This window comes from Leuciscus leuciscus (assembly GCF_965113295.1).
Source record: "Leuciscus leuciscus genome assembly, chromosome: 3".
Taxonomy (NCBI): Eukaryota; Metazoa; Chordata; class Actinopteri; order Cypriniformes; family Leuciscidae; genus Leuciscus; species Leuciscus leuciscus.
The window spans coordinates 64,956,567-64,975,212 of record NC_138727.1 but is presented as its reverse complement, the minus strand read 5'-3'; the positions used below and the strand labels follow the sequence as shown (position 1 = coordinate 64,975,212).

At 37.5% G+C, this 18,646-nt stretch overlaps 3 protein-coding genes across 4 annotated transcripts in view; 1 reads left to right on the top strand and 2 right to left on the bottom strand.

Moving 5' to 3' along the window:
* LOC309495384 (NACHT, LRR and PYD domains-containing protein 3-like) overlaps positions 1 to 18,646 on the top strand; it is a 211,012-nt gene that overhangs the window by 9,236 nt on the left and 183,130 nt on the right. The gene's annotated exons all lie outside the window — the stretch shown is intronic.
* LOC309495382 (NLR family CARD domain-containing protein 3-like) overlaps positions 1 to 18,646 on the bottom strand; it is a 76,976-nt gene that overhangs the window by 42,145 nt on the left and 16,185 nt on the right. The window contains exon 5 of one of the 2 annotated variants that reach the window (XR_014204643.1): positions 6,581 to 6,675. The exons of the other annotated variant lie outside the window; for it this stretch is intronic. The gene's annotated coding sequence lies outside the window, so the exon portion shown is untranslated. Of the gene's footprint in view, positions 1 to 6,580; positions 6,676 to 18,646 lie in introns of those variants that run through there. 2 annotated transcript variants of the gene reach the window in all.
* On the bottom strand, positions 340 to 11,719 carry LOC309494763 (NACHT, LRR and PYD domains-containing protein 3-like; the record flags this gene model as incomplete). Its single annotated transcript, XM_082164173.1, has 8 exons — positions 340 to 1,468; positions 1,557 to 1,603; positions 6,502 to 6,675; positions 6,803 to 6,976; positions 7,164 to 8,261; positions 8,319 to 9,017; positions 11,473 to 11,554; positions 11,653 to 11,719. The coding sequence occupies 8 exons, from the start codon at positions 11,717 to 11,719 to the stop codon at positions 921 to 923; spliced, it is 2,889 nt and encodes a 962-aa protein (XP_082020299.1). The 3' UTR covers positions 340 to 920.

Sequence of the window (18,646 nt, the reverse complement as noted above, 5' to 3'; positions counted from 1 at the left end):
ACGGCAAAACTGAATGTCTAAAACTTTACTGTAAATGAAAAGTACATGACAATGCTGATCCAATAAAAACATGTTTGTTTATTTAATTCACATTTGTTCTTTTATTATTTAGATATAGTGTTTTAATTATTCATGTTTTACAATTTTAATTTTTTATTTTACATGTACTATATTTTTTAATTTACTAATAAGTCTGTAGTAACATTATTTCTTCAACAAATTTTGAAATCAGAAACAACCTATTGCTGTGAGCTTAATTTACATTATTTTTTAAAGAATAACACAATACTTGTTGGTAAAGTAATATCATTGTTCCTTTTGTGTATACTGTATTTCTAACTAAATTCCTCTCAGCTCCCATCAAATACATCAAATATATTAAAATGAATTAATACGCATGTAAATAAATAAGATGTCGACAATTATTTGTATATAGTTTTTCCAAACAAAGTGGTGGCATGATTCTTGCAGACAATTAATAAAGTAAATTCAGGGTGGAGGAAGTGGAAATGTTTAGTGACTTGTTGCCATATATTAAAACTGACCATTTATAATATTGTATTCTTATTTTTTTTTTCAGAACATCCTCCCAGGCCATTATACATTTTACAACCAAAAGTTATTAGTCATAAATAAATAAAGTACAATGACATTTCAGCACATAATGAACGGACAGAGAATTAAGTAGAGTAGATTGAGTACAATTGTATTTGCTGTCCTGCACAAATGCTGTCCAGGATAAATATGGGATTTATTATAACAAAATTACTTTCTAAGAAATGTTCCCTTGCCAGTGTGAATGTGCATAATCATTCATCATCTGTGTGCAACTTGTGTGAGAAGAGAAATATTCAGTGTTACAACTCTACTCCTTTACATTTGTACTCAGTCTACCTTGGCATGTAAGCCTGTGTTTGTTGTTAAATCTGACACAGAGACAGTTCAGACTCAAAAACCTTAAATCCAGCATAGAGGGGTGCAGTGAATGTGGTGTTGAATGTGTGTAAGTGTGTGAGTGTGTGTGTGTCAGAGACGCTGTAGAAGGACAGAGTGCCGGCCGACACGTCCACATACACTCCTACTCTCTTAGATTTTGGTATATGGATTGGTATGTTATTGCTCTCATTTTTGTGCCAGACAACAAATCCATTACCAGTGCAGAAAATACACCATGATTTGTCATTGTATCCAAACTTACAGACAGTTCCTTCTTTCCTGCTGATTCCTTTATAGGCCACTGCTATACGAGCCCAGCCAGTCCGTTCAACAACCCCGGAGCCCCATTCAACCTCCCAGTAACAGCGTCCAGTCAGACTCTCTCGACACATAACCTGAGGAATACCAGCAAATCTCTCTGGATGATCAGGATACGGCTGATGCTCTTTCACAAATTTGATCTTTCTGTTCCCCTCAGACAGAATGAGATGAGTATTTGCTGTGTTTAGATCCAGTGTGAGATCACAGGAATCTGAACACAAGAGTACAAATAAAAAGAGTTTGTTTGTTCTCATTTGTTTTCATTAAATAGGCATAAGTGTGTCAGAGAAAGAACCTACATTTTCGTAGTCCTGATTTTATCCTGAAGGGCCCTCCATGATCCAAACTAAGAAGATACACAAACATACAGACAAAACAAATTGTAAGTAGTTTGAATAGATATTCACATACAGACTATTAATATAAAGAGTCAAGTCAAGTCAAGTTTATTTGTATAGCACATTTCTCAATACAAATTGTTCCAAAGCAACTTCACAGAGCCGCATGTCTCAATGTCTTTAGATTTTTTATATCTTGATATGTTCAGGCCCCAGTGAACAGCTTTATAGGAAATTTACTGTAGTGTTTTGAGCCCCTAGTGAACAGCCAAAGGAGATAAAAAATTGTTTTTTATATATGCATATAATTGTAAAACAAATTGTTTGATATTTCACAAGTTTATTTGCCCTTACAATCTTTAAGCTTTAAGGTTAATCATATTTGGCTTGCTGTCCGCAGTGGAGGGACTCGAGGAAGCAGCTTCAACTCAAGCTTTGATATACCCCCAGTGGGATTATTAATGTTTGGATGATTAGTATGGTAGCAATATGCCTAAATTATGTTGGTGGAGGTGGAGGGATGTCAGAGCGAGGTGAGCAGCTGCTTATATGCTCCGGCAGTTAATTGAAAGATTAGATGGGTTCACCCCATCCGAAATTATGTTTGTGAACTTCAATTAGTTGTAAATTATTTGCATTCAGTAACTCCGTAACCAATAAATAACACTTCATGGGTATCTCTACCATCAAAATCTTAATAACACATCTATATGTGACCTGATCCAGCAAAATGAGTCACAGTGACCCAAACTTCAAAATTGAGATTTTGGTATTAATGGAAAGAGGAGACCATAAGCTTTCAACTGATATCCTAGTCAAAGTCATACCTTGAATGGTTGTAAAGATATACACATTTGAATTATGGTCGTCTGCCCTCTTTTTCCAATTGAAAACCTGAGAAAATCGCTTTTAAAGTTTTTTGCCCGTTTTTTGTTGATATCTTTCAAAATCCATTGCATTTAAAGGGATGAACTATTTATTGTACAGCTTAATTTGACCAAAGACATTAATATATATGCTATTATGCCAGGCTGAAGCTCGAATTATTTTACATTTTTTATTTGAATAAATAATTTAAAAGGCACTTTTACAAACATTTACTAAAATCAGAAAGATTGAACAGAGGTGCTACAGTTTTGCTTGAGAGAGGGTGTGTGTGTGTGTGTGTGTGTGTGTGTGTGTGTGTGTGTGTGTGTGTGTGTGTGTGTGTGTGTGTGTGTGTGTGTGTGTGTGTGTGTGTGTGTGTGTGTGTGGGGCCGGCCCGCGGAATAGGCAAATGCTAGGGGCGCCACTCATCCATAGGGGCGCCAGAATGAGTGGATTTTTATTTTTATTTATTTTTTTTACTTTTTTTCTTATATATAATACTATTTTAAAACCATTAATTCGAAATACTACCAAATAAAGCAAAAAAAGTCCGGCTCATCAATCTTCCCCCGCCCAGCGAGTGCTTGAAGTGCGTCAGAAACAGAGCGCGCGCGCGATCAGTTGTTGGTATGGTAATTTGTTGTGTAGCGTGCGCGACGCCGCATCCAATGTAGATTGCATTGCTTTTGTTAACACACAGCTCGTAGAAACGGGCCTGGCAGCTCGCGCCAGTTCTAGACGCGGTGAAAGTTTCCTGATTGTGACGGATGGCCGAATTTACATGACACATTATAAATGAGCATAGTCTGCAATAGATACAGTGCCGAAGAGAAGAGGATAAAAGGGGATAAAGACAGAGGTAAAGTGATGTAGTGAATGAACAGTTTATCTAATTGCATAGGAGTAAGATAGGCTACTATAATTTCATGGCAGTTTTTTATTTTTATTCATCAAAGTATCGTAAAAAGTATCACAGGTTATGAAAAAATATTAAGCAGCAGAACTGTTTCCACTTTGATAATGAATCATCATATTAGAATGATTTCTAAAGGATAGACTGGATCAATGATCCTGAAAATTCAGCTTTGCATCACAGAAATAAATGATAATATAAAGTATAATAAATTGAAACCCAATTATTTAAAAATGTAATAACATAGAGTATCACAATATTATTATTTTTTTCTGTATTGTTGATCAAATAAATGCAGGCTTGATGAGCAGAAGAAACTTCTTTCAAAAACTTAAAAAATAGTAATGTGTCCAAACTTTTGGCCTGTACTGTATATGGCACTTTTAAAATTGATTTGCCAAAATTAGTAATGATATTTATTTACAGGTTTATTCAAAATAGCGAAGTTCACATTAAATCTGTATTGTAAAACGTGCTATAAAAGATAATGGGGACTTGACTTGAATGTTAGATGTAATGCTCTAGGTATTTCTGTTTAGGCTGTAATGTGTGTGTGTGTGTGTGTGTGTGTGTGTGTGTGTGTGTGTGTGTGTGTGTGTGTGTGTGTGTGTGTGTGTGTGTGTGTGTGTGTGTGTGTGTGTGTGTGCGTGTGTGTGTGTGCGTGTGTGTGTGTGTGTGTGTGTGTGTGTGTGTGTGTATATATATATATATATAGGCTAAATAATCATGAATACAATGACGGGGTGAAATGGGCTGCGATGCATGGGGCACCAGGTAAAATCTTGCCTAGGGCAGCAAATTGGTCAGGGCCGGCCCTGTGTGTGTGTGTGTGTGTGTGTGTGTGTGTGTGTGTGTGTGTGTGTGTGTGTGTGTGTGTGTGTGTGTGTGTGTGTGTGTGTGTGTGTGTGTGTGTGTGTGTGTGTGTGTGTGTGTGTGTGTGTGTGTGTGTGTGCGTGTGTGTGTGCGTGTGCGTGTGCGTGCGTGCGTGTGAGAGAGAGAGAGAGAAAGTGAGAGAGGCAGAGAGACAAGGAAACAGAGAACAAATAATGTTAGCCTATGCAATCATATCTTTGTGTAGGCTAGTTGACAACAACAGTGTAACATATTCATAACGGAGATACCAACAGTTAAATATTGGGTTAAAATAAATCAAACACATTGTAATGGATTCTCCTTGCAGATAAATACACTCACAGAATAATTGCACTCACTCACATCCATACACGATAAATACCACAGGGCTGTCTCTGTCATCAGAGGATGACACGTCTCCAGATCCAAAAAATCACTGACTAGCCTTAGCCACTCTTGATGACCAGCAGCAAAGCTTAAAGGTTAGAAGCCTCCAACTAGTTCAGTTCAACGCTTTTGGCGACTTTTTGGCGACTTTGCTCTCTTTTGACAGCGACATTTCTCAAATTAATAATATTTAATCTTTCTGAGGAGATCTACTAGCTTGTTTACACATAGCGCTACGAGTCTGACAGGAGGATGGCTGGACCAATCGCGTGCCGGTCAGTCGAAACGGGGCTTCCCATTGACAAATGATCAGCATTTGTGTACATTTCTAAGCTTTATGATTGGTTCTATACAACGTGTAACACCATATTTGGAAAGCAGAGACGTTTGAGGGGATTCCCGGGAAATGCTCAGAGGTGACGAGAGGAGTTGAGAAAAGCAATATTCATTTCCAGCGAATTTAGTAAAACTTGTAAACTTTAATAGTCATTTAAATACCTTTTCTCAATTATCTGGACTACGAAACTTTAGGAGATTATTTTTTAATGTCTGTTCTTTGAAATTTAGCAATAATAATAATAATTAAAAAATATATATATTTCATTGTTTTTCCACATAAACGGCCCATATCTTAAAATGGAACGTTGCGACTTCCGACTCATTTCGCCAGATCGGGTCACATATATTCTAATTTGTATACTTAAAGGGATACTTCACCTCTGTAAAGATGAATGTGTATTTAAAATAGGTCATTTATGTAGAAGAAATGTGAAATTATTTTTGAATTTGGAGCTTTCTAGACTAAGAAAAGCCAGAAATGTATTTTTGGCTTATGTGGATGAAAGACAACAACTCCCAGAATGCACTTGCTTCGCTGCCCTAGGAGGCCACTCCCAAGCCACGCCTACCGGTAAGAGAGCGCAGTTGAAAACAACAAGGCTAGGCTACCAGTGAGACTCCGTGACGAGTTTGCCCGGCTGGGATTTCGAGATCGCCCAAAATGTCCGGGATTCGGCTTTTGCGTTCTACAGTCGCCATTCATCATGTTTACTGTGGCGAGCAGGACGAGGCTGAGGGGCGCGGGAGAACGGCGCGAGGCCGGTGGCGTGATTACTGAGACGCACAGGTCTCGTATCTCTCACGGAGGAGCGGGAATTTTCTTAGCAATGTTAAAACGCACATCAACCGATCACTTGTTTAGCGTTCATGTAAACACTACATTCAGAATCACCAGTCGAAATGAATTCAGTTAGATTGAAACTGCAGCCGCCTCCTGTTCCTCCATAGCCCACAGCTGCTCGTCGCTATATTGTGGCTCATAAAGGTAGCCACGAACATCCGTTTCTACCATAACTTCTTCAAAATCCCAATCCTCCATATTGCATCCATCTGCGTATTCAGTACCTTCGTCCATGTTTTCTGCAGGTTTCTGCCGGTGAAATCAAATGCACTGGCACTGATCTCTGATAGGTCTGTTAGCGCATTAGGTCCAACCCCCTATGGGCGGGTTTGAAAGGGTGGGAACTAGTGCTTGTAGTCTCAACAGAAATCCCCCCCTCTTACACTTCCTCCGACAATGACGCAAAATGACGATTTTTGCGTCATTGTGGGAGGAAGTGTAAGAGGTAAATACGGATTTCTCCCGTCTCAGGGGAAAATGAGAGAGTGTTGCACGACCATTCAATAGTATGACTGGGTTTCTAACAATGCAAAGCTTAATGCAAATGGGTGGAGTGTTCCTTTAATGTTTTTAGTTTTACTTCAAGCAAGCACTTTGTTAATATTGCTCTCTTACTGTAAATATGTAAAAACTGCAATAAAGAACATTATTATTAAATGCAGAGATTGTAAGAAACGAGAATCGTTCTTAACTTGTACCCCACATACTTAAGTATCTGCAGCGAGCAATTTGGATCCTTCAGTTTGTCAGAGAGCAGCTGATCTCCTGATTGCCCTGGGTGATTGTAGCTCAGATCCAGCTCTCTCAGGTGTGAGGGGTTTGAACTCAGAGCTGAAGACACATAACCACAGCCTTCCTCTGTCACCATACAGCCTGACAACCTACAGAAACACAGTCAGATCATCTACAGACACACATCAAACGTGAACGGGTTGTTTTAAAGCCTGTATGGAGCCATAACCTTCAAATAATTATCAACATATGAATGACTCAATGTAAAAGTCAAACTTGAGTATCTTCAGCTGGCAGATTGGCCTCTTCAGTCCATCAGACAGCAGTTTCACTCCTGAATCCTGCAGGTCATTGTTACTCAGATCCAGCTCTCTCAGGACACAGTATGAGGATTGAACAGCTGATGACAAACTCTCACAGCACTGAGCAGTGAGATTACAGCCAGCAAGTCTGAAAGATATGAAATTTATATATTTTTAACTGCATTCTACAATTAGAATTTCAATAATATCAGCATCATTCATGTAAAAATATATATTTTTTAAATAATCAAAATATACTTAAGATGTATAAGTTATCACAACCATTGTAATTATATTCAGAAACTCTTCGATGTAATATATTATTAAACTCTCACAGGGCTTTCCGGCAGTTGATCACAGCTGGTAACAGTCTTCTTCTACCCTCATCTGATGTGTTGTATTTCTTGAGGTCCAGCTCATCTAGCGCCTCCTTTGACATCTGAAGCATGTAGGCGATTGTTGAGCAGTGAGCAGGAGAGAGTTTCTTCTCTGAGTGTTTGTCTGATTTCACATACTCCTGAATCTCTCTGGACAGAGTCTGATCTTTGACTTCCAGCAGACAGAGGAACAGACTGATGGATCTTTCAGTGGAAAGTTCATGTCCATCTTTGATCTTCTCTTTAATGTACTGTGTGGTTCTCCTGATGCTCTCTGAGCTGTTCTCTGTTGGTGTCAGTAGATCCTGTAAGAGTCTCTGATTGGACTCCAGTGAGACGCCCAACAGGAACCGCAGGAATAGATCCAACTGTCCATTCTCAGTCTCAAGAGCTTTATCTATTGCACCTTTAAGCAGATTATGCACTACATCAATAAACTGCAATGTGTCGAAATTTTTCATTACATAATGGTAAAACACATAGAAAGCAGCAAGAAACTCCTGAATGCTCAGATGAATAAAGCTGTAGACTTTCCTCTGATGAATCACTGATTCCTCCTTAAAGATCTCAGTGCAAATCCCAGAATACACTGAGGCGTCAGTGATGTCTATGCCACTCTCAATCAGGTCCTCCTCATAGAACATCACATTGCAATTCATCAGCTGTTTGAAAGCCAGTTCAGCAAGTTTCACAATCACTTCTCTGTTGGACTGCAGGAGTTTCTCTGGATCTCTCTCTTCATACTTCTGATTCCTTGTGTTGATCTGATTCAGCAGGAAGTGGATGTACATATCAGTCAGAGTTTGAGGGATTTCTGCAGTCAGATCTTCTTTCAGGAGCTTTTGAAGCACAGTGGATGAGATCCAGCAGAAGACGGGTATGTGGCACATGATGTGGAGGCTTCTTGCTCTTCTGATGTGTGAGATGATTCTGCTGGCTTGATGCTCGTCACTGATTCTCTTCCTAAAATATTCCTCCTTCTGAGGCTCATTGAATCCCTGAATTTCTGTCAGACGGTTGATGTATATGCGGGGGATCTGATTGGCTGCTGCTGGTCTGGAGGTGATCCAGATGAGAGCAGAGGGAAGCAGATCTCCTTTAATGAGGTTTGACATCAACACACCCACTGATGAAGACTCAGTCACATCAGAAACTTTCTGAGCGTCTGAAAACATCATTGTGATTCTGCTTTCATCCAAACCATCCAAGATTAACACAACTTTACACTCTTCATAAATCTTTGAGTCCAGACCTTGAAGTTCAGGATGAAAGTCCAGCAGAAGTCTGTGAAGACTGTACTGATGATCTCGAATCAAGTTCAGCTCTCGAAATGGAAGCACAAACATGAAATCTACACCCTGATTGGCTTTTCCCTCTGCCCAGTCCAGAATGAACTTCTGCACAGAAACGCTTTTTCCGATTCCAGCGATGCCTTTAGTGAGAACAGTCTTGATTTGGTCTTTCTCCTCACATCCTGGTTCAGGTGAGGCTTTAAAGATGTCATTGCAGTAGATTGGAGTGTCTTGAGAGTGTTGTGTTCTGGCTGATTTCTCCATTTGTAAAACCTCATGCTCTTTATTCACTCTTTCTCTCTCTCCCTCTATGATGTAGAGCTGTGTGTAGATCCTGTTCAGGAGGGTTTCATTCTCTTGGAGTTTGGTTCCCTCAAATAATCTCTCATACTTGATCTTCATATTGGTTTTAAACAGGTCTTTGACTGTCTGCACTGGTCCATCGCTGAATCTAATGTGTTCTTCCATAGAGTTGATACTCCTGACAGACTCTGATCTCTGTCTCTTCCTCCTGCTGATACTGACAAAAAAACAAAACAAAAGGGCATTAACCCTCTGGAGTCTGAGCGGTTTTTTGGGCCCTGGGGGTGTTCTGACATGCTCTGACATTTGTGCTTTTTTCAGTTGCTTATAAACATATTAATGGCAAAGGTGTAAATTCACTCTATATAGCACAAACAGGACTACAATAATATGTGAGCCACATGTATTTACATGTTTTCATTTTTGAGAGAATAATGTTTATGCGTGGTTATCGAAAAAACTAAAAATTAAAGTTTTTGAAATAAGGCCACAAAACACATACTAAATATGTGGCAATAAGACTTCTGACTAATGGATGTCGTCGCCTATAGTTTTTTCTTCAAAATTATGTGAAAATAGTCTTGCTTTATCGTTCACATAAAACCATACATTGATTTAAATTGATGTAAAAGAGGTTTTGCTTGGAAAGCCAATATGCGAGGGGGGCATGAACGAGGAGTGGTTTACACCTTAGAATACAATGTCCCACCCACTCTGCATAATTAGCCATTCATTCAGGTGTGACACAGTGACTGAGCCACAATGCAAGGACAAAAGATATATTTAGAAGAAGACTTATATTGACCATTTAAGATTTTGCTTACATCTATCTTGTAAATATGTTTTGCTATTTTATTAAAACGGTTACAATTACAACAATAATTACAATTTCAACAATATTTCAAGTGTACTCTTTCTTTGTAAAAAAAATGATTATAGGCCTACATTTTATCTATGTATTTATTAGTTTGAATATAGCCAACATTGGAACAGCTAACATCTTAGTTGATGACTTTATTTTTGACAAAAATAGTATTTTATATATAGAAATTGCTAAACAAAAGCTTATTTGATGTGGCAGTATATTCTACAGTAAAAACTGTACCCAAATCTACTAAACAAAATGTTGTCTTTCATATTTCGTCTGACTGTAACGTTGTTTTCATGAAATATTAGGGCATATTGTTAATTTGCAGTTTAATACGTTGCAGCCTACATTTTATTTCAACATTCAGTGATTTTTACTCATCTCAGTATAGCAATACAGTTTGCTAAAACATCATCATTCATTCACACACGCGATTTAAATTTAAACTGTCTTTGCCAGCTGTGGTAAACAGCGCGCATCTCTGCCGTTTATTCATTCATAAACAGAAACCCACGTGAAGAAATTCACGTGAGAAGGAAAAAACTTACTAGTATTCCTCAGCTCGCTCCTCGATATACCCGCACTTCTGAGGGACATTTTCCATTATTATTATTCCTCACAGCGCTGCAAGACGGTGTAAACAAGTAATGATCTAAATAAACTTGTGTGTTTTCTCGAGCTGATGGGGGCGTTCACAGGATAGCCTCAGCCATTTGCGTTTGAATAGCGCGCGCTCTCCGTGGGCGTGTCACATTACATCTGAATTAGCTGTAATGACGTCGACTGGAATCGCTCTCTTTTAATACAGATTTCACAAGATGAGAATATTTGTTTTTTATATAAATTACTTCATTTAAAAGAAGAGAATTCAAGCTTCATGCCTGTGTGTCTGTATGTCTGTTTGACTGAGTATTCGCTGAGCTACAGTTCATTTTCGGAGGCAGAACTCGCTTCGTGTTTATTTTTCTTTATTTGGCAAAAAGCACAACACTTTGTTTTTATTGTGAGTATACACAAAAATAATACACATTTAACAGAATCGATTGATGTATGAAACTCCTATGGAAAATCAAAGTCAACAGAGTATTTATGAGTTTCTTTTACACTAATAAAAAAAAAGCGAGCTGGTATCGCCGGCGATACCGTCGACCTCAGGGGGTTAAAGTACTAGTTATATTGAATAACTGGAATGCACCTATCATGATTAGTGGCTGTAGTATTCTCACAAGGCAATATAATCCAAACAAACACTTTATTAATCCACAAAGGAACATACAAGAGATCACAGGAGCAAACTAACACATAACCATGAACGATACCGGACAATGAAACAAAGGAAACTGAGGGCTAAATTCACAGGGGAGTAATCAAGGAAAAACAGAACTAGATGCAGGAACTAATTAACTGCCAGGGAGACAAAAAAAATTATCAGGAACACAGCTAAAACAAGAACAGCGAAAACAGAACCAAAATACAAATAAAACTAAGCGGACACAGAACTACTACATAGAACGAGGCAGAGGGCCGTGAGAGAACGGCACAAGGCTAGTGGCGTGATTACTGATGAACGCCACCTCCACTCTGCACCGGTCTCATATCTCTCACAGAGGAGCTTCTTAAGCATTAAAAGAGCAACGACAGTGAAGGACGAGAGAGGACCAGGTCTGGACTTTTACATTATGTTTTGTTAATGTGTATGCAGCAGTCGTGCGTGAACAGCTGCCACCTTTACTTTCGTTTTGTGTTTGTATATTGAAGTTTGTGAATGTTCTCTGGTTCCCGCCTCCTTCCCATAACAACAAACCTTGCTACATTGGTGCCGAAGCCCTGGAGGAATGAGGGACATGCTGTCGGAGAGCCCTCGCTGCTGATGGGGATCGCGGAGCCTAGGAGGTCAAACAGCAAAGGAGCAGAGACCGCCGATGGCTTCTCAAGGCAGTGGTGCTGGAGTGATTGAACAGCAGGTTGGACGGAAACTCGCTACCGTGCTCCTGGGTCGAGGAGGGGTCGCTGCCGTTCGCTGTGGGCCGGAGCCTGCTGCCGTACGCCATGATGGGGTAGGAGCAGGGAACAGGGTAGGAGCTACCAACTGCCCTCCACCGGAGGATCGAGCCTACCCTCAAAGGATGTCCAGTTCCATCGCATGGCACCGCGAGTAAGAGTCTCTCATCTGGTTGAGAACTTGTGTTTCTCTTTTTTCTGGTCTTGTTTCTCTGTCCTTCAAGTCGTGAACTGGAAGTTGCAACTTTTTTCCAGTGTTGTGACGTATTTCCAAGTGAAACGGAATATTGAACAGAGGGCAGGGTTTTACTTTAGCGCTCCTCCTCTCCATCTCTGCTCATAGCAGACTAACGGTTTGAGGGGAGTGGTTACCCTGTTAAGCTTCACCAGTGCGTCGGCGCACTGAAGCGTTTTTTTATTTATTTAGTTCAAAGTTACTATCAGATTTAATGTTATATCTTGACAAACTATACATCATTAAAAAGATATAAGACTCAAGTTTCAGTATTTGACAACTATTGTATTCTGAGAAACTTATAGTGACAGTTATGTCTTAATTTGTGTCAGGAGTTATGAAATGGAAAAATGCGTCGATCCCTTTAATATGAATTATGAGCGTCAGCTGGTCCATTCATAAAAAAAACTCTGTGCTGTCGTCATGACAGCGCTTCACAAAACAACGTCCCTCAGGGCTTTTAGCTAAAAAATGTGCAGACTTGGAGAAATATTGATATATTCTAATAGATTCACATCATATTTCTATAGACAGGAATAATATTTATTGAATTTATACCCAAATGCGTCGATGTAATCATTATGAGCGCTTCTTACTGAGATGTGCTGTGTTTTCAATTCATACCAATAGCCTGAGGGCGCTATATGCACAATAATACTCCATATATGGAACATGAAGAAGAGACATAATCATGTGACCTTCAAGGACGTCACTGATAGCAGCTACACACAAAGCTAACACAGAGATCGCTGTAATATGCAGATACATACGTTTTGAAGACAATAAACATGATTGCAAATGATATTTGATTTGCCTGTGTTCTTCAAGCAATGCCAGGTATTTTTATAATAATAGATTATATTTATAATGTAATGCTAATAGATATAGACTATATAATACTAATAATACTATAAATAATATATTTTCTGTCTGATTTTTTTTATCTGAAGCCAAATTAGATCACAGAAGATTATTTAAAACACTCGACTTGCGTTATTAAGTACGTTTGGAGCACAAACATGGTTTTAATCTCATAAATGGTCGTGTATTGATGGTGTGCTAAGCTAACATGCTAGCTAGCTCAGGTGCACCTGCCACCTATTCTTTTATTTATTTTTTTCTAAATAGGTAACTTATGCTTACTGGAATGTTTTAGTGCATTTGATACAGTTTCAAATGTAAGTGAGAACTTTGATAAAATAAATTAGGGATTGAAACCCTATGAATAGCCTGTGAATAGCCAGTCATTAGTAACTATAATGCAGACAAAAGATATGCATATTTAGATCCATAACCAGGCTGGAGAGGTGTGTGAATGTGTACTGGGGAGACTGAGACTGAATGGGGCTCGTTTGCACCACAAAACAATAGAGACAATAGACTGAATAGATGACTTAGATGATGACTAAACATCAGTAGCATTTTTAGAGTCTAATCAAAATAAAGTAATTTGACATGATCTTGAAAAACATTTAACTAAATACAGAGTTTTAGACTTATCATTTTCAGATTTTAAATATGGTCACACATATGGCTTTAGCTGCAGTGCATTTCTAGATTGCTACAGTGCCAACTTCAATTTTATTTTCATGAAGATGTTTCATAAAAAATAATTTCTAATAACTACAAAACTTTGAAGCTATTTAAAAAAAAAAATCATTATGACAATAATTAATTCTACATTTACAATAGGGATGGGCATTCGATTACATTTTCTTAGTCGATCGTCGGGAGAATTAACGATCGACTATCGATTAATCATTAATATTTTTATATTGAAATTCATTATTTCTTTAACTTTTTATAAATTAAAAATGCAATGAAAATACAAAAATACAGTTTGTTTGTCCTCGATGAGATCTTTATTACAAGAAGATCAACTTGTGGCAGTGAAACTGGACGTTCGGTAGACTTGAAGATTCCTGCGGTGCTCTAAACCAGCGGAACCTGCAGCTGCGAGCCGGCGTTCTTAAACAGAGACCCATGGCCACTTCATCCGTTTTCTGTGATCGGATAGCTATCCGCTCGTGAAAAGACCAAATCTAAATGCCCTCCGAAACGCATTCGAGACGGATTTAAATCCGATCGCTCAAACCACTTCAGGAGGAGATCTGAGACGCATTCCAGACGAAACTGGACAAGAGTAAATGCATCTGGTTGTTGAAACCACATATGTAAATTTGACTTATCCCAAAAATGATAAGAAATAAACGTGTGAGAGCGTGTTATAGGCTATGTCATGTTATATCCAGATATGACGACGCTACTTCAACACGCATCACCACAGATGAGCATCTATTCATCAAGCCAACGTGCAAACTATCGCAAATCAAAGTGAAAGTCATTCATCAACACACAATCATCTTCATTAAAAGTAAAGAACCGAAATGATCTTACCAGGGCTGTTGCCGCAATATCTTGTTGCGGTCTTTGATTTAGAAATTTTCGCTGATGATCAATAAAATGCTTTCGATGGCGTGCAACAATTTAAATATGCATATAGCGCGGGAATTCAAGATCGGATTTATATCCGTTTTGCAAAAACACATTTATGTGACCAGGTGTAAATGGAATCGTTTTGATAAATCAGATAGCTATCCTATCTGAGAAAACGCATGAAGTTCCCATAGAACTTCTGCACCAATCTACTGATTTCTGTTGAGAAAGATAAGCATGTTGACATGATCTGGGATCAGACGCGACCGCAACCTGGTGACAGCCAGTCCAGCCGCCGAAAACACCCGCTCTGAGGGGACTGACGTTGCCGGGATGCACAGGTACCTCCGCGCTAAAATTAATTCCATTGCTTCAAGACTCACACTACGCAACGCAACCTGCATTAGTTTAATCGATAACAAATAAACGTGATCGACGAAATTCTTAACGATCAATTATCGATCGTCGATTAATCATGCCCATCCCTAATTTACAATAAACTACCAGGTGTCAGCTTTCAAATGAGATCATACTTGTGCTTTTAGTACAAAGGGTTCATGAACTGTATGTGTTTCAGTTTGGGTATGTCATTTCTGGGGATTTTTCAAAAGTGGGGCTGCAGCTTAACAGGTTAAGCGTTTTCAACCCAAGCCGTCAAACTGACGTCATCAGAAAAGGAACGTCATTCCAGACCGGAAGTCACTTTTCAGATTTTGATTAAAGATTACCACAGCAAACTGTTTTTTCTGTGTATTAACTTGCACGGATTAATTGTTCACCACAAGACTAGTAATATGCGCTAACAAAGTAATTAGGGTCAATTTTGATTTCATGTCGACTTTCAGTGATTCTGCTTATCAGGTGTTCATCAGTGTCTGAATTCACTCACTTCTTCTCATTCACTCTGTCAAGTGGACTATATTTGTGAACTAATGTTGGGAATTGTGAATGAGGATATTCGACTTTGAGACTATTTTCTCGAAACTGACAAATATTACCCAGAATGCATTGTTTTCTATGATATATTGCTATTTTAATGAAAAATGGTATGTTACTGTCAGAATTTAGCTGTTTTTTAACAGCAATGTTTTACAGTGTAGGCTACAAGATACAAATATATACAAATATATACAAATATTCAGTATGGGTTTTATGGCCCTATTTCAGAGACAGAAATTTCACAAACTACGCAAAAACATGATTTTCTTATAACTACAAAATGTTATGTACATGATACTCACATATTATTGTAGCAGAGTTTGTTCTGAATACAGTGTAATCAGACTTTAGCCATGAAAATGTTATAATTAACAGAAATAATCACAAATGTCAGGGCATGTCAGAACACCTCCAGGGCCCAGAAAACACCTCAAAGAAGAAAGTCATAAACCATGAGTAAATCATGGGGTAATTTTAGTTTTTGGGTGAACTATCCCTTTAAGTGATAAAACGGTTGAATGAATGGCAGCAGAAAATAAATAAAATTAAAGTAAAATAACATTATATAAATAAACTGAAAACTGTTATTTTACAGGTAATTCCTGATTTAGTACTTCTGATTTTAACTTCTGCTTTAAAATAGTAAGCAATCAGTTTTTGTTTTAAAACGTACTGTTTATATTTTATAAAAATTTTTGCACATAATGTATAGCATTGCCTACTGTATACAGATGCATTCCCTATATTTGTTTTCATAGCCTAATAGCACTATGATTTATAGTATTTATACCAATAACAGTACCATTACAGTGAAATATTGACTTGTCAGCAATGAATAGTTATACTTTCCAACTCTGCCTATATACAGGTAGGCCTACTGTAGATTAATGATGTACTGTAGGCATATAATAACCTGCACATCTAAAGAATTACATGACATTGATGGTTGAGTATTTGGTAACACTTTATTTTGATAGTCCGTTTGTTAAGACTATACTAGTTATTAGTAGCCATTCAGTAGCTTGTCAACAGTGCATCAGTTGACATTCAACAACACTGTTTCAACTGACAAGTAACATACGTTCAACTGACTGCCTATAGACTATAAGGTACAATTCAAGTGTTAATCTACAGATTTTACGAAAAAGTGCCTGTTGACTGTCAATGTTATTTTGCAACAGGTTATTAACCAATTGTCGACTAACTTTCAATTGTCAACTAACTTTCTGTAGATTGAGTACCAACAACTCAAGATCAATCTGTCAGTTAAATGTCAACAGTCATGTCAGCATATGAAGTATATGATACTGTATATCCTACTCAAGGGGTCTCATATGCATCAAATTAATAATTATTTTAGCTGATTAAAAAATGTTTTAACCATTTGTAGATAATCTGTTGATAGTCAACTAAAGATTACATGTAGTTGCTTATTTGTTGCTTGTCAACAAAGAAATTGTTTATGATCAGTAGACTATTAATAGACATTCTCAACTAAGCGTTAGTAGATATATTTTAGGACTATCTAATTAAAGTAAAAAACAGTTTATATCAGTAGAAAGTCTATAACCTATCAACAGATTAATATATTGTTTATGATCAGTTGACTATTAATAGACATTATCCACTAAGTGTTAGTAGATATCTTTTAGGACTATCTAATTAAAGTGAAAGACAGTTGATATCAGTAGAAAGTCTATAACCTATCAACAGATTGCATACCTAACCTGACTGATGTAGAACAAACACTATGGCCAGCACATCATAGAAAAAAAAAAATCACTTTTATTAAATAAAAAATAATACAACCCATTATTTACTAGGATATCACAATCACATCTGAACCATCTGATTATGTGAAAAAATATATATTGAGCATTCCAAATGAGAAAACTCTCAATAGTCTACATCATTTCAAATGCCCGAGGCCAAGATCAAAAGTTATAAACAACAAATAACAATAATTATTAACTAATACATTTAGCCTTTCATGACAGTAAGTTTTACAGAAAATCACATTTATTAAATGCAGTTTAACGTTATAACAGTTACTCATTTAAGAAATAATCTCTGTTCCTGCTGCAAACTCGCTTCAGAGGATTAACAGACAAGACTATAGTTTAAACCCTTAACAATACCTTCTTTAATCGTTTAACCATTTTGTAACATTTAGTTTATTTAACGTTACGGTGAGACACAAAAGGCGTTTTCTCCTATAGAACCATAATACACCAAAACACAATATAAATTAACAAAATACATAATTTTTATTAGCTAACGTAACGTTAGATGTAATCCAAATCTTTATAATCCATACGCAAGCAAGAAACAGATCCAAATTCAGCCCTTCCTCCACATCCAGCGGTCTACATCTCCATTCTCAGCAGAGACCGTAAATGTCAAATCCCGCGCAGGGCCGCGCTCGTGATGAATTTAAATTCAAAAATTGCGCCCTCAAGAAGCGTTACGACATGTTTTACGGCAGTGATATCAAACGCTCATTGGCTCTCGCCTGCTTCGTCACAGATTGCAGCATGCCGTGTTTCAGTTGAAACAACATTGAAATGCAGAAGCGCGCGCGCCGTCTGGCATTTCCCTACACATCTCTGTCCATAAAGTGTTTTATTCTGTATAAAATGAGTAATTTATATTTAGGTTTGGGAGTAGGGTTAAGGGAACTTACATTTATCTATAAAACAGTATAAGGGAAATGATACAGATATCTTTGATTCGTAAACGTTTTGTAGCTGTGAATTCGTAATAATTCTACGTTGCAGACATGTCTGTATCATACGTTTCAGCATCTATTCAAACGTACAAAAAAGTATGTTTTCAATCTGTTTATAGGTTATAGACTTTCTACTGATATAAACTGTTTTTCACTTTAATTAGATAGTCCTAAAATGTATCTACTAACACTTAGTGGATAATGTCTATTAATAGTCTACTGATCATAAACAATTTATTTGTTGACAAGCAACAGATCTAATCTTTAGTTGACAATCAACAGATTATCTACAAATGGTTAACAATTTTTTAAAAACATTTTTAAATCGGCTAAAATAATCATTAATTTGATGCATATGAGACCCCTTGAGTAGGATATACAGTATCATATACTTCATATGCTGACATGACTGTTGACTTTTAACTGACAGATTGATCTTGAGTTGTTGGTACTCAATCTACAGAAAGTTAGTTGACAATTGAAAGTTAGTCGACAATTGGTTAATAACCTGTTGCAAAATAACATTGACAGTCAACAGGCACTTTTTCGTAAAATCTGTAGATTAACACTTGAATTGTACCTCATAGTCTATAGGCAGTCAGTTGAACGTATGTTACTTGTCTGTTGAAACAGTGTTGT